The sequence below is a fragment of the Pieris napi genome, chromosome 10 (genome assembly GCF_905475465.1).
Source record: "Pieris napi chromosome 10, ilPieNapi1.2, whole genome shotgun sequence".
Classification (NCBI taxonomy): domain Eukaryota; kingdom Metazoa; phylum Arthropoda; class Insecta; order Lepidoptera; family Pieridae; genus Pieris; species Pieris napi.
The window spans coordinates 1,005,013-1,017,914 of NC_062243.1; the positions used below are offsets into that span (position 1 = coordinate 1,005,013).

General features: G+C 34.9%; 1 protein-coding gene across 3 annotated transcripts in view; it reads left to right on the forward strand.

Moving 5' to 3' along the window:
* Positions 1 to 12,902, forward strand: part of LOC125052867 (protein GDAP2 homolog) — a 93,642-nt gene that overhangs the window by 26,883 nt on the left and 53,857 nt on the right. For 2 of the 3 annotated variants that reach the window (XM_047653913.1, XM_047653910.1), the window contains exons 2-5: positions 8,068 to 8,233; positions 8,954 to 9,096; positions 9,535 to 9,667; positions 9,850 to 9,959. In XM_047653913.1, coding sequence (XP_047509869.1) covers positions 8,079 to 8,233; positions 8,954 to 9,096; positions 9,535 to 9,667; positions 9,850 to 9,959 — 541 coding nt within the window. In that variant the 5' untranslated portion in view covers positions 8,068 to 8,078. Of the gene's footprint in view, positions 1 to 5,556; positions 5,585 to 8,067; positions 8,234 to 8,953; positions 9,097 to 9,534; positions 9,668 to 9,849; positions 9,960 to 12,902 lie in introns of those variants that run through there. The other variant, XM_047653912.1, reaches the window with a different exon arrangement.

Consider the following 12,902-nt stretch of genomic DNA (forward strand, 5'->3'; position numbering starts at 1 on the left):
ACACATGGGCAGTTATATTAACAGTTGATGTAAATTGTCAAGACAAATTACGTTTCACTTCATTTCATAACGTCAATATTTTAGACCCATTTTGTGCGGTTGGATGTTACTTAATAATATTAAAACAGGTTTGTGTGGGTGGCAAATTATTTGGTTTATTTTTGTCACTTCAACCTAGAGAAACAGGATACCTATCACTTGAGAGTTGAGGCTGCATAGGTCATGGTTATTAATGGGTTGTAACATATATTTTTACGATTCAAATGGTTATTGTATTGATAGAGCAGTGTTGGCCTAGTGGCTTCAGCGTGCGACTCGCATACCTGAGCTCGTAGGTTCGATCCCCGGCTCGAACGGTGAAGGAAAACATCGTGAGGAAACCGACATGTCTTAGACCCAAAAAGTCGACGGCGTGTGTCAGGCACTGGAGGCTGATCACCTACTTGCCTATTAGATTTAAAAATGATCATGAAACAGATTCAGAAATCTTTAGCGTCGTTGTAGCATCACTGATTTTTTTTATATGGTTATTGTAGTTGCTTTTTTTGATAGTTTGTTTCTAATATTAGGGACTACTGAATCACATGAAAAAGGCCTAGAGTTCTTAGTCCACTAATCAAGGGAAACAACATTACAACGGCCAATTGAAATTTGTTTCTTATATGTATCATATACATATCACCCGGAGAACATATTGGCATATTACAGTACTGATCGCTATTAAAAAATGGGGATTGGTAGTAGGTTAGTATTTTAATACCCAATTATATTTTAAAAAAATGGCCCAAAAAGCTTATAAATACATTTTTTAAGTCGGCTACCCTTATCTTAATATATATAAATTACGTGTCACGTTGTTTGTCCGCTATGGGCTCCTAAACTACCGAACCGATATCAATCAAATTTGCAAACCGTGTGCAGTTTGATCTAACTTAAAAGATAGGATAGCTTACATCTCAATTTATACCCGCAATATTATTTTATAGCAAAATATTTGTTTAGATATTATTTAATAGTCTTTGTAGGATTATTCGAGACATGCAAATATTTTTAAAACGTCTTATCAAGAACTTTATATGGCAGACATTAAGTAGACATTGACTCATAGCTATTAAAATATAATCATATAAATTTATGCTCCACGTTTTATATATCAAGTATATTATATACTGGAAACAAGTATTGTTCCACGGAAAATAAACCTTTTTTTTATAGTGCAAATATACAACAGTATATACAAACGTATTTGTTTTATTTTCAATGCAATAAGCATTAATAAAACTAAATTTAAAAATCGGACTATACTTAAAGCAATGTTTATATATGGGGCGAATTTATTATCATAATTAAACTTTGTTCATGACAGAAATATGGTTGTAACAAAATTGATCTAACTAGCACACTAGGTGTGTCTAACTAGATTACTATTATTCCGTGGTATGTGCATGTTTAAAACAATTTTTTTAATAAAAATCTTTGTATTAGACTATAGAGCAGTGTTGGCCTAGCGGCTTCAACATGCGACTCTCATCTCTGAGATCGTAGGTTCGATCCCCGGCGGTGTACCCATGGACTTTCTTTCTAAGTGCGCAATTTACATTCGCTCGAACGGTGAAGGAAAACATTGTGAGGAAACCGGCTCGATTAGACCCAAAAAGTCGATGGCGTGTGTAAGGCACAGGAGGCTGATCACCTACTTGCCTATGACAAATGATTATGAAATCAGATTCAGAAATCTGAGGACCAGACCTAAGAAGGTTGTAGCGCCACTGATTTATTTATTTTTTTAATTAGACTATCAAACAATAGGCGTATAAGACGTATATAAAATTATTTCAAATAATATAATAGTCCATTGATAGATACAATAAGCAAAAAATACATTGAAAATCAAAACATACAATTGTCTAACACAGCTAATGCGTGACACAGAATGGTTGCCACAAGTAATATCAACAATGAAATAATCCATTAGATTACACGATTGTGATATTGCATTGTTTAATCTTTCATTGAGGTCATGCGCAAGTTATTTATGTGGTTGTTACACTCAGAGTCATTAATATACCGAGACAAATAAACACTGCTTACTTCTAAACTAAACACAACAGAACTTGGCGTATTGTTAGCCTCACCTGGACTCGATCCGAACCAGCATTTCAGATTCATCATAAAGCTTAACTAAGTAATGTAATGGCTGAAGAGTAAGGCCCAGCACACATGGTGAAACGCAACTGCAACGAAACCCTTTTAAAATTTAGGTTTGAAACCAGTTTCAAACGTTTTTCACACACGCCGCAACCGAAATATGATGAAATTAGTCACAATCATTCCGATTTTGAGACCAGACAGACGTCTCCAAAATGTCTAGTTCAAGTGATGAAGAAGTTCTGGTTCTGTATTTGTATCTTCGACAAAGAAGGAGGCGTAAAAGGGAAACTATGTGGATACATCCCTACATCGAGAAGAATATCAACTGTCGTATGTTTGTGGCTGCCAAAGAATTACAAGAATTAGTGTGGTATTATCAAGCAAGGATACTTTTCTACTTCTAACACAAATGTAATGTTTTTTTGTTCGTCGTCAGCCATTTTGTTCAAAAGGAGCCAATTCCGATGTATGAAACGCAACGCGAGTTTCCTGCACGACGGTTTCAAAGCGACTGATTTGAAACGCGTTTCAAACCGGTTTCAAACTGGTCGCGTCATGTGTGGTCTCTCAAAGGAATCTATGGCAGAAACTTAGATGCAACTCAAAAGTAACTAGAAGTTGCAGTTTCGTTGCAATTGCGTTTCACCGTGTGTGCTGGGCCTAAATGAATTGAGGAAGCTAAGGGCAGATAAGACGCAAAAAAAGTTAGGAATACCGGCGCCGATTAGATTTTGAACGTATCTTAATGGGTTTATAACATGCAACAGGCAAGAGGTTGCGATATGTGCTCTTATGGCGGACAACAGAACCCCAAGGTCCTTACTGAACTCACAACAACAAGAGAAAACCCGGTAGACCAAGGCTCCGTGTTGGTGGGATGGAACAACAGGTGTTCCAAGTTGGACGCAAGCAGCTCGAAATAGATTGCGATGACTAAATATACTTGCGGAGGCTAAGACCCCCAAGGGGCTGTACATTGATGATGAACATTGTAATGGGTCGAAAGTTGAGTTAACACTTACCTATAACTAGACACGCCGTAGATGTTTTAAAAATCACACATCGAGGATTGAAAACATGAGACGGGACTCTCAGGCGCATAGGCTGCTCACCTGATGCTAGAGGGCCCCGAGTGCGTTCCCGGCCTTTTAAGATTCTACACTCTTTTCTTGAAGGACCCTTGCCTGTTAAATGTTCAACCGTAGTTCGTACGTCACTGACATAATTCATCAAGTATTTCCTGCAAAAATTACCTTAAATATACCGTTACTATAAATAAATCCGTGTCGTACAAAGTTTATAACCAGTTTCTGTCTTTGTAAGTTAAATCTTAAACTTTCAAATCTCGCTAGATTTCCTTAGACACTTTAATACTGTGATTTACAAGTTTGATTCTCTGAGGTTTATCTTTTGACAAAACTAACTGTCAAAAGGGATAGTGCGATTATTTGTCTTGAATTTCTAGTGTCATAGCAAAATTCTAAAACTAAAGATTTTATCTTATTTATTTATTTACAGGTTATACAATATACATGGCCAAGTGTCAACTAACAATATTATAAAACTATTATACAATTAAGTAATTTTTATAAAATGAATAGAAAAAACCTTTTGCTATCCATTTAATCATTTCTAAGTATATTTTTAAATGATACTCGTTTTGTTTTATTATTAAAAATTAATTGTCTTGTATTTACAATATTCTTCACCTACTAAAATATATTATAAATTGAAAATTAAAGCAATTTTAAAAAGTTTGGTCTCTGTGGCAGTGTACCTTTAACGCTGGCAGCATTTCCTCGCTGTATTGCAATACTTATTCGTTGAGCGAGGAAAGCACCAGCTATGGGGTCTACAGTACTATCTCCCAGGCGCCAACTTAAATCTTTAATTAGCGCCTGTTGAACCCCACGGCCTAACAGTCCCTACTTCAAAGGGAACAAAATTGAAGTTGGAGGAAAGACTTATATTTGAGCCGTTTATTATTACTTCCATACTCTTCACAAATAGGTCCGGAACAGTCTCATAATAATCATTCCAGCAAGAATGCGCTTTCCAGTTCGTTATTCATAATGCTTACACCAAATTTGATCAAAGTTCCTACGAAGTTCTAGTGAATCTTGCAACACAATAGCAATATACAAGACACTACAGTTCCACTGGAACCAGCTGTTATTCCTCGTATTTTCAAACAGTTACCTCGTGTTGTAATTGGCCTTGGGCGGTGGTAAATACTTAATTCTATTCGCCCACTCTTTTGCTTCCAGTCTTTAAAAAAAACTTATTCAGCATACAATTCAACGTGATTGTGTTTTTTTTTCCAGTTTTATGATTTATTCAGGTCATACACAAACAGCAAAAACTATTTAAAAAAAAAATTGACTATGTTTCTGTTAACTTTTTAACAAAATCAATAAATTCTTATTTTATATTATTATTTATTTTAGGCACTTATAAAAGTTAAATTACAAAATAAATATCTGATTTATTTTTTGATATTTGATATGATTTAATTGTAGCCTAGGGATAATGAATCAGGATCAGTCTTTTTATTTTAATTAAATTAATTCCTTCTTCAAACTAACTAAATTCCCTTCTTGTTTATGGAAATTGAACTGGGTTTTTTGTACTAGATTGAGTATTAGTAGTAGAGTGTATTATCAGGAATAGCTCCTGCTTTTATGGACGGGTCTGAATTGAATTATTAAAATATTTTTAATTATGAATATTAGATGTTTTAATCAAAATGTTTAAGCTTGCCTATACTAACTCTGTCTTATTACCATAATGTTTCGGTGAGTTACACAGCACGAGGCCTTATTTTGGATTTTAAATTAATCCCGGGGTCTTACGTTGAATTAGGGAAAACAAGGGCGAATATTAAACACAATTATTTGTTATTACTGGCGAGGAAGTTAATGAAAAATAGTTAAAGAAATGTTCTATTATTTATGATTAGAGGATTTTTTAGTTTATATATAAGCTTTCATACAGACTATTCACTTTCGATTTCTCGTAAGAATAAAAATAAAACTTTTATAAATATGTCTATTGTTACATGGATTCGAATACGCAACTTCAGGGCATTGCACATTTAACCATTAGTCTGCTGGTAAAACTGAAAAATAATTCACAGACGACAATTACTTAAATAAATAATTATTTAATAACTTCGAATTAGTCAATATGTGTACTATGTAAAAGCTAGAAAACATATCTTAATGATAGCTTACGTAACAGATCTGGCAACAAAGCCTTTGATCTGAGTGCTCCCCTGACCCACTTCCGGGGTTCGTCAACCTTGTGACGTCACATCCCACCCCCTTACGTCAAGCGAAGCGACTAGCGAGCCTTCGAGGTCATATTTCCGACGGACACCGTCGCGATCAGACGTGTGTACAGTGTAGTGTGCTACGTAAAATGACTGTATTAGGTATGGCGATTTAATTTTTTGGAATGTATAATTTATCTTGTTAATTATGTGTGAATTGTGAAGAAATGTGTAGTATTTTGCATATTTTCATACTGTTTCATCATTTGTGAATTATTTTATATTTAAAACCGCCGTCGCGATTTCAACTACATACCTGCATACATATATATTCACTAGCTGTACCCTGCCACGCTTCGCTGTGGCACATTGTGATTAAATGGTTGAGAAATGAGAAACAAAACAAAGAATACATTTCATATAAGTTCAGTTTTGCAATATTTATGGAAAAAAATAGATAAAAATTTGCTCAAATTTCAGCTCGATCGGTGCAGAATTTTTCGAGTTTTTGAAGCTTACACAAACCTACATAAAAATTATATATATATAAATTTATACACACGCATTTACTAAAAGTGTATTCGGTATAAATTTATCTTTGAGACAGTTTATCATTACAACTGATTTCGCTTTGAAGTTGTGGATATAAGTTTTTAAGACAGTTTCATGAACACTTAGTCATCGCAAAACAGTTGTGGTATCTTCTTCATCAGTAATCTCTTATCTGCACCTCTTGTCTCACACCTATGGCTATTCTTCCTTTGTTATATGTAATCCACGAACATGATTTTAATTACATGTTAGAGAAACAGTCACTAATAGACCTTTGCTAATGAAGTTCTGTTTAATTACTCTTAGTTAATTTACACAATAGTGCTTAGGCGGCTAAGGCCGTCGCTATTTTACTGATAGTATCGGACCACTTGACAAATTGCTATCATGCATAAAAAGATCGAAGCAGCGACCTTGACACAATGACTATAAGGGTTTTTATTAAACGTGTTTTAGACAGACTTTATCAGTGTGGATGGTTAGAATTATTAAGATCCATATCCATAATTATTTTATTGTATTAATAGTCAAAAGTCAAAATCATATAGGTAACGCAATGTACAATTATGAACGTCAAAAAGATATATATGTATATTGTATATGAAATGCTTCAAATTTTACATTTACTGCCAGTTCTCAAATCAAGGGCGTAGAACGGAAGAGAAGAACTAGCAATAAACTCTCCGCCACTCTTTTTTTTGTATAGTATTGATAATAGTATTGATACATTCCTGGTTCATATAATAACAGATTTTTTGATGGTAAGATACCGGCTAAGGTAAACGTCCCGTAGTTTATATTGTAATGAATATTCTGTAAACCTCGTGCCAGGCCGCGATGGGATTGGAAAAAACGCACGCACGTACTTTATAACGACTGCATAAAATATTATAATCGTGACCTTAATGACAGACAAACCTTTTACCTTGGATCGATATATTTTTGCTGTGTATTAGCACAATTCCATAAACCCCTATGGTAAAGCCTTTATACCTGGGTGGACCTAGACCTGTAAGGGACTTGATCTTGATCGGCCACTCATGTCATATGGAACATGGTGTATTGGTTGCAGCTCCTTACAAACGTTGTGTAAAACAAAAAACTTGGCGATAAAAAAGAGTGGCGGAGAGTTCTTATCTTCCGTTCTACGCCCTTGATTTGAGAACTGGCAGTAAATGTAAAATTAGAAGCATTTAATGTATTTTTTTTGACGTTCATAAGTGTACATTGTGTTACCTAAATGAATAAATGTATGTGTCCAAATTACTGACTTACGGAAGTTAGACATAGCCCTTTCTGAATGTCACCCTTGGTATATCGTAACATAAGTTACTTTATTATTATAGCGGCGGATAATATAGAATTAAGGCGGATATTAAATTTATGTTCTTAGTAAGTTACTTTACTAAGAACATAAATTTAATATCCGCCTATATTCTTCCAAAAAACCTAACCCTTTCACATATAGCACATTCTGGTGCAGTCTTAAGGAACTTAACTTTGTTAAGGAAAGTCAGCAATGTGTGCCTCCTGAACCGGGAATAGTTGTCATATCAGGATCATCGCTACGATTTAAAGGCTCTTAAAGCAGTGGAAATAAGAATAATAATAATTAATATTATTGTCTCTATACGCGAGTACTACACATTTGAATAAAACTTCTCTACGTATATAAACACGATATATAGCTTATCTCTTTATGTTATGAATGTAAGGGATTTTGTACAGACAGCTTTTGTCGGCGTTTGTCATCGAGAGCCACCCCGTGTTCTGTTCTACGTAAATATTTTTGCTATATTAATTATAATTAAGCCCGTTTTATTTCTAATCATGACAAAAACAAATTATAATACACAGCTTAGATTATTTTACATTTTTATACATTTTCTTTTATTTCCCTTTCACGGGTAAAGGCCTCCTGCAGCTTTTTCCAACTGACTCTCTCTATGGCTCTCTTTCTCCATTCGTTTCCAACTGACTCTGTCTATGGCTCTCTTTCTCCATTTGTTTTTTTTTTGCTATAAGCAACGGCCTAATCGATTTGATTTCGAGGTGAATGGATAATCTAATAACAATACACTTATCAATTCCAGAGAACGGAGTGATGCGCGCGCCAGCTGGTGCGGTGATCGGCGCTGTTACGCGCTGGTCAGAGGTGCCCCACGCTCCCTTAACAGACTATACGGGCAAGGCAGCACCATTACACGCCTACCCTGTGTTCACCTATGATGACGCTATAAACAACCGATTTGCTATATGGTAAGGCTACATTTTTCCATACTGTGTTTCGCTAGAACTTGAACCCATCTATGCTATGTGCGTTATCAATTAAGTATTAGAGACACTACCAAATGTCTTGGTAATGTTTGATAGCTATAGGAATAGTTTTTCTAAATACATAATTGGTTAGTACACTATTGACTTCATGTCTTAGTGATTAAGTATAATCCTTAACTTATTAAAGGCTGTGAGCAATGGGCGGCCTCGTCGCTAAGGTATGTCTTTCACAACCTGCTAAAATAAAGCTGAATAAACAGAAGAGAAGAGTTGTTGGCATTAATACCTCTGAGTTTCATAATCAGAATTCAGGCAAGGCAGAATACGAAACTCCAACCCGGATGGTTGTTCCACAACTGAGCGGTATTTAAGGCAGTTTTTGCTGCGCACCACCACTATCAATTATTTCCGAATCAATTCAACTTAGGGTCCTACAAGAAAAGAGCATATTAAATCCTAAAAGGCCGGCAACACAGTCCCGAGCCCTCTGGCATTGAGTGTCCATGGGCGGGGAGGGTATCACTGAACATCAGGTGAGCCTCCTGCCCGTTTGCCCCAGGTTCTATAAGAAAAAATCAAGTGCCTTCACGGTGTTTCTTTTCACGGACGCGCGCATTGGTGCACAGCCGGAGTTAGAACCTGTGACCTTAGGGATGAGAGTCATACTAGTCATATTTTATTAATTATCGAATATTATTTCAGGCAAGGTGACATCGCGACACTGGAAGTCGACGTTATAACGAATACAAGCGACGAAACTCTGACGGAATGTAACGCGGTCAGCGAACGGATTATGTCCACGGCTGGACCTGATCTTAAAGAGGAAATCATCACAAGGGCTCATGGTATGCATTCAAAGCTTGGGTATAAGACAAGAGAGTCAAGGGGGGGGGGCATAGGCCCAGTAGAAGTAGGTACAAAGGATGGAAATATTGTATTTAGCAATAAAAATTGACTGAAATTTAATGAAAATCTCAGATCCTCTAAGGGTGGGAGGGTACCCACGGTTACCTATCTGTTCTTTCTGACGACGCCCTAAGTCTCAGCTATGTATATTAGTGAAACTAACTTAAAATACTTGTCATGTATTGGCCATGTAGTATAAAATTCTTAGGTACAGATATCTCAAAAACTAGTAAACAGATTTTGATGAAATTTGAAGAGTTCCCTAAGTAAGAATGTTCCATATATAATTATTATCCAATTCAAAGTTATAATTTTCTTTCTGAAGTCGGTCAAAGATGTAAGAACAAAAGTGATAATAATGTCTATGTATATTCCAGAGTGCCGCACTGGTGAGGCGGTGGTGACCGGGGGTTACTCCCTCCGCAGCCGCCATGTGGTGCACACGGTCAGCCCCAAGTACCTCGCTAAGTACCACAGCGCTGCCGAGAACTCACTTCATAATTGCTACAAGTATGATTTTTCTATCTACCCTCATCTCATACTACTAGTTGGAGAAAGAGTACACCATTCTTCTTCACTACTAAAGTGTGCGTGAACTAGTTCTTGCTTCATCTGCGACAGTTGGATCGAAGCGTATTATTAAATAGCCTACAAATTTAAAATATATTGATCGCTGATTGAACTGATTTCAGGAACGTGTTACACGCGGCGGGCGAATTGGGTGCGCGTTCGTTGGCCTTGTGCGTCGTGAACACGCCGAGGAGGAACTTCCCGCCGGATGTCGCTGCGCATGTCGCTTTGCGTGAGTGTCCTCTTTTCGTTACTACCTTAAACGACCGGTACATGTTATAGGTATTTTATTTATTTATTTATCGGAAACTAAACAAATACATCACTATACAGAAAAATAAAATAAATGTAAAACATAAAATAAATAGACACATTGGACATATCCTCAAAAAAAAGTTTCACTAATAAAAAATACAATACAAAGTAAGACAAGACAAAAAACGTAAAAAAACAAAGTAGAACACGAACCATGGTTCCGTAGGGGAGATATACTTTTTACTATAATAATTTCTTATAGTAAGTACAACTTACTAATATTAGTAGCAACATTAAGAAACATATTCTATATTAAACTAACTTGGCTTATTTAAGGGTTCTGAAATCGAAGTGACACTTCAAAATAAGTTTCGACCTTTTGGACATTATCGGAAACCAGAATATTATATTACAATTTATTTATTAGTGTGGGAAAAACTAAAATGTTTCACTACCAAAACTGACGTTTTACAATTTATTGGCTACAACTGTAAAATTTCGTTTGAGCTTTTTGATGTGAAACATCTATAGCCGCACGTAAAACCGATTTCTACGCTATATGATGGTATATATATATATAGTCTATATGCAGTAGTGTGTACGGTGTATTTCGAAGTCACTGATTAAACGAATTAAGTAGTCACAATTCGAAATAAATTCGTAAATTGTTTTATTAATTGAAAATAAATGCTTATTCAATAAATAGTCATCGTCATCGATGACATATTTAGTTCCTATCACAATCTGTTCTTTTCTGCATATTACTTTTACAAAATAATGTCGATGTTTCACATCTGCCAGGCGTCCCATGACGGCTCATATTTTTATTATTATTAACTTATATATATGTGACTTAGCTAACTTTAACATTACATTTACATAGATGCAAAATTGCGATTACAAATGATAAATTAATTGAAATTATATCTAGTACCTTATAAACAAAATTTCTGTGATTTTTATGTAGCCATGTGTGATAGTGTGAATAGGTTTAGGTTTAGGTTTAAGAATAACTTTATTTCTCATAAGAATTGCATACAAAATTCACTTACTGAGAAACACATATTTAAAACTAAGATTAAAAATTAGAAATTAGAGCGCACAGATGTAGGTACATATATAAAATAACAAAACAGAACAGCACCAAAAATGTGGGTAGACATAATAAACTTGATCAGTCAACCAAGCAAAACACGGATGTACGAATTTGAGTTTTTACTAGATGTGGCATTGATGGCATAGTCTGATATAACAAGTTTACATTGATTATTTTAATTTTTTTCATAACACTACTTTATTTTTAGTTTATTCCTATATTTATATATTTAGGGCATGTACAAGGTTTATAAAACATTTTTACAGACTAAAATCACTTTTAGGCAGATTTTGGTCAATATCAAATACAATTCTTTAACACCGTGAGGAGTGTTAGTTTAAAGTTCTTTAGACATTAAACATTTCAAGTGTTATCGCATTCCTGTCAATATATATATATACATATTATATTTTAATCACTTATTTGTATTTAATTAATGTGTAAGTTTTTAGAAGCTTTTTAAATCGGGCATAATTTTGTTCTGCTTTTATAACTGATGGTAACTTATTATAAATTGTACCACCCTCATACTCCAAACTTCTTTTGCCATAGTTAGTTCTAGGAGGGCGGGTCACCAAGTAACTAGCACGCCTTAAGTTAATATTTCGTGTTTGTTGTTTGGTTAAAAATTTTATATTAGAATTAATTTCCCTATTTAATATTTTGCGTACTAGAATACAAGTGTAGTATGTGTACGTTTGTTTAATATTCATTAATTTTGTTTCCTCGTATATCCTTTCAGTAGCCGTCCGAAGTTTATAGTTAAATAAGTTTTTAATCAATCTATTCAGAGTTCTCTGGATAGGATCCAAATTACTCTTTGCTGCAGTACCCCAGACCTCAATGAGGTAGTCGACATGAGGCTTAACCAGAGAATTATAGATCAGATACCGCACTTTTTGTGGGAGACAATTTGTTATGTTTCGCAGTGCCCCTGTGAGTGGAGTTAGTTTAAGTTTAATTTTTTCTAGATGTGGCTTCCAAGTTAGGTTACTATCCAAAATAAGTCCGAGATATTTTTCTTTAGGTTTTCGTTCAAGTATTTTTCCGTCTATTTTAAGTTCGAAATTATTATTTATTTTTTTATTTTTTGCTGCAAAAATAACATAATTTGTTTTTGTAATATTAATAGTTAAAAGATTTGATTGAAACCACTCATTTAACAGATTAAGATCATTTTGAGCGTCGGCTATTAGAGCTTCGATCGAGTTTCCAAAGTAAAAGAGACTTGTGTCGTCTGCATAAAGGGAGATGTCACCTTTGAGACCCAAATCACTGATACTGTTAATATAAATGAGGAACATGAGGGGGCCTAATATTGATCCCTGGGGAACGCCAAAATTCAGGATACAGGAATTGCTTTCATATTCACCTATTTTTACTATTTGTTTTCGGTTCTCCATATATGATTTAAAAATTTCAAGTGCTTTGCCTGTAACACCGGTAAGTTTTAGTTTTTGTAATAATTTTTCATGACTAATGGTGTCAAAGGCTTTTTTTAGATCGATAAATATACCTAAGGCAACTTGTTTTTGATCAATTTTATTTTTAATTTTGGTTACGAGGTCAATTGTGGCAGCGAGAGTATTTGATTGAGCTCTAAAGCCATATTGTTTTCGGTAAAAGAAACCTTTTGAATTAAGGAATGACTCTAATTGGTTATAAAGAATCTTCTCAAAGACCTTAGAAAGCACTGGGAGAACTGATATAGGGCGATAATTGCACGGGTCAAGCTTACTTCCGGCTTTATGAATTGGTACAACTTTTGCAACCTTTAACTCGTTGGGAAAAATACCTCGTGCCAAATGATAGTTAATGCAGACT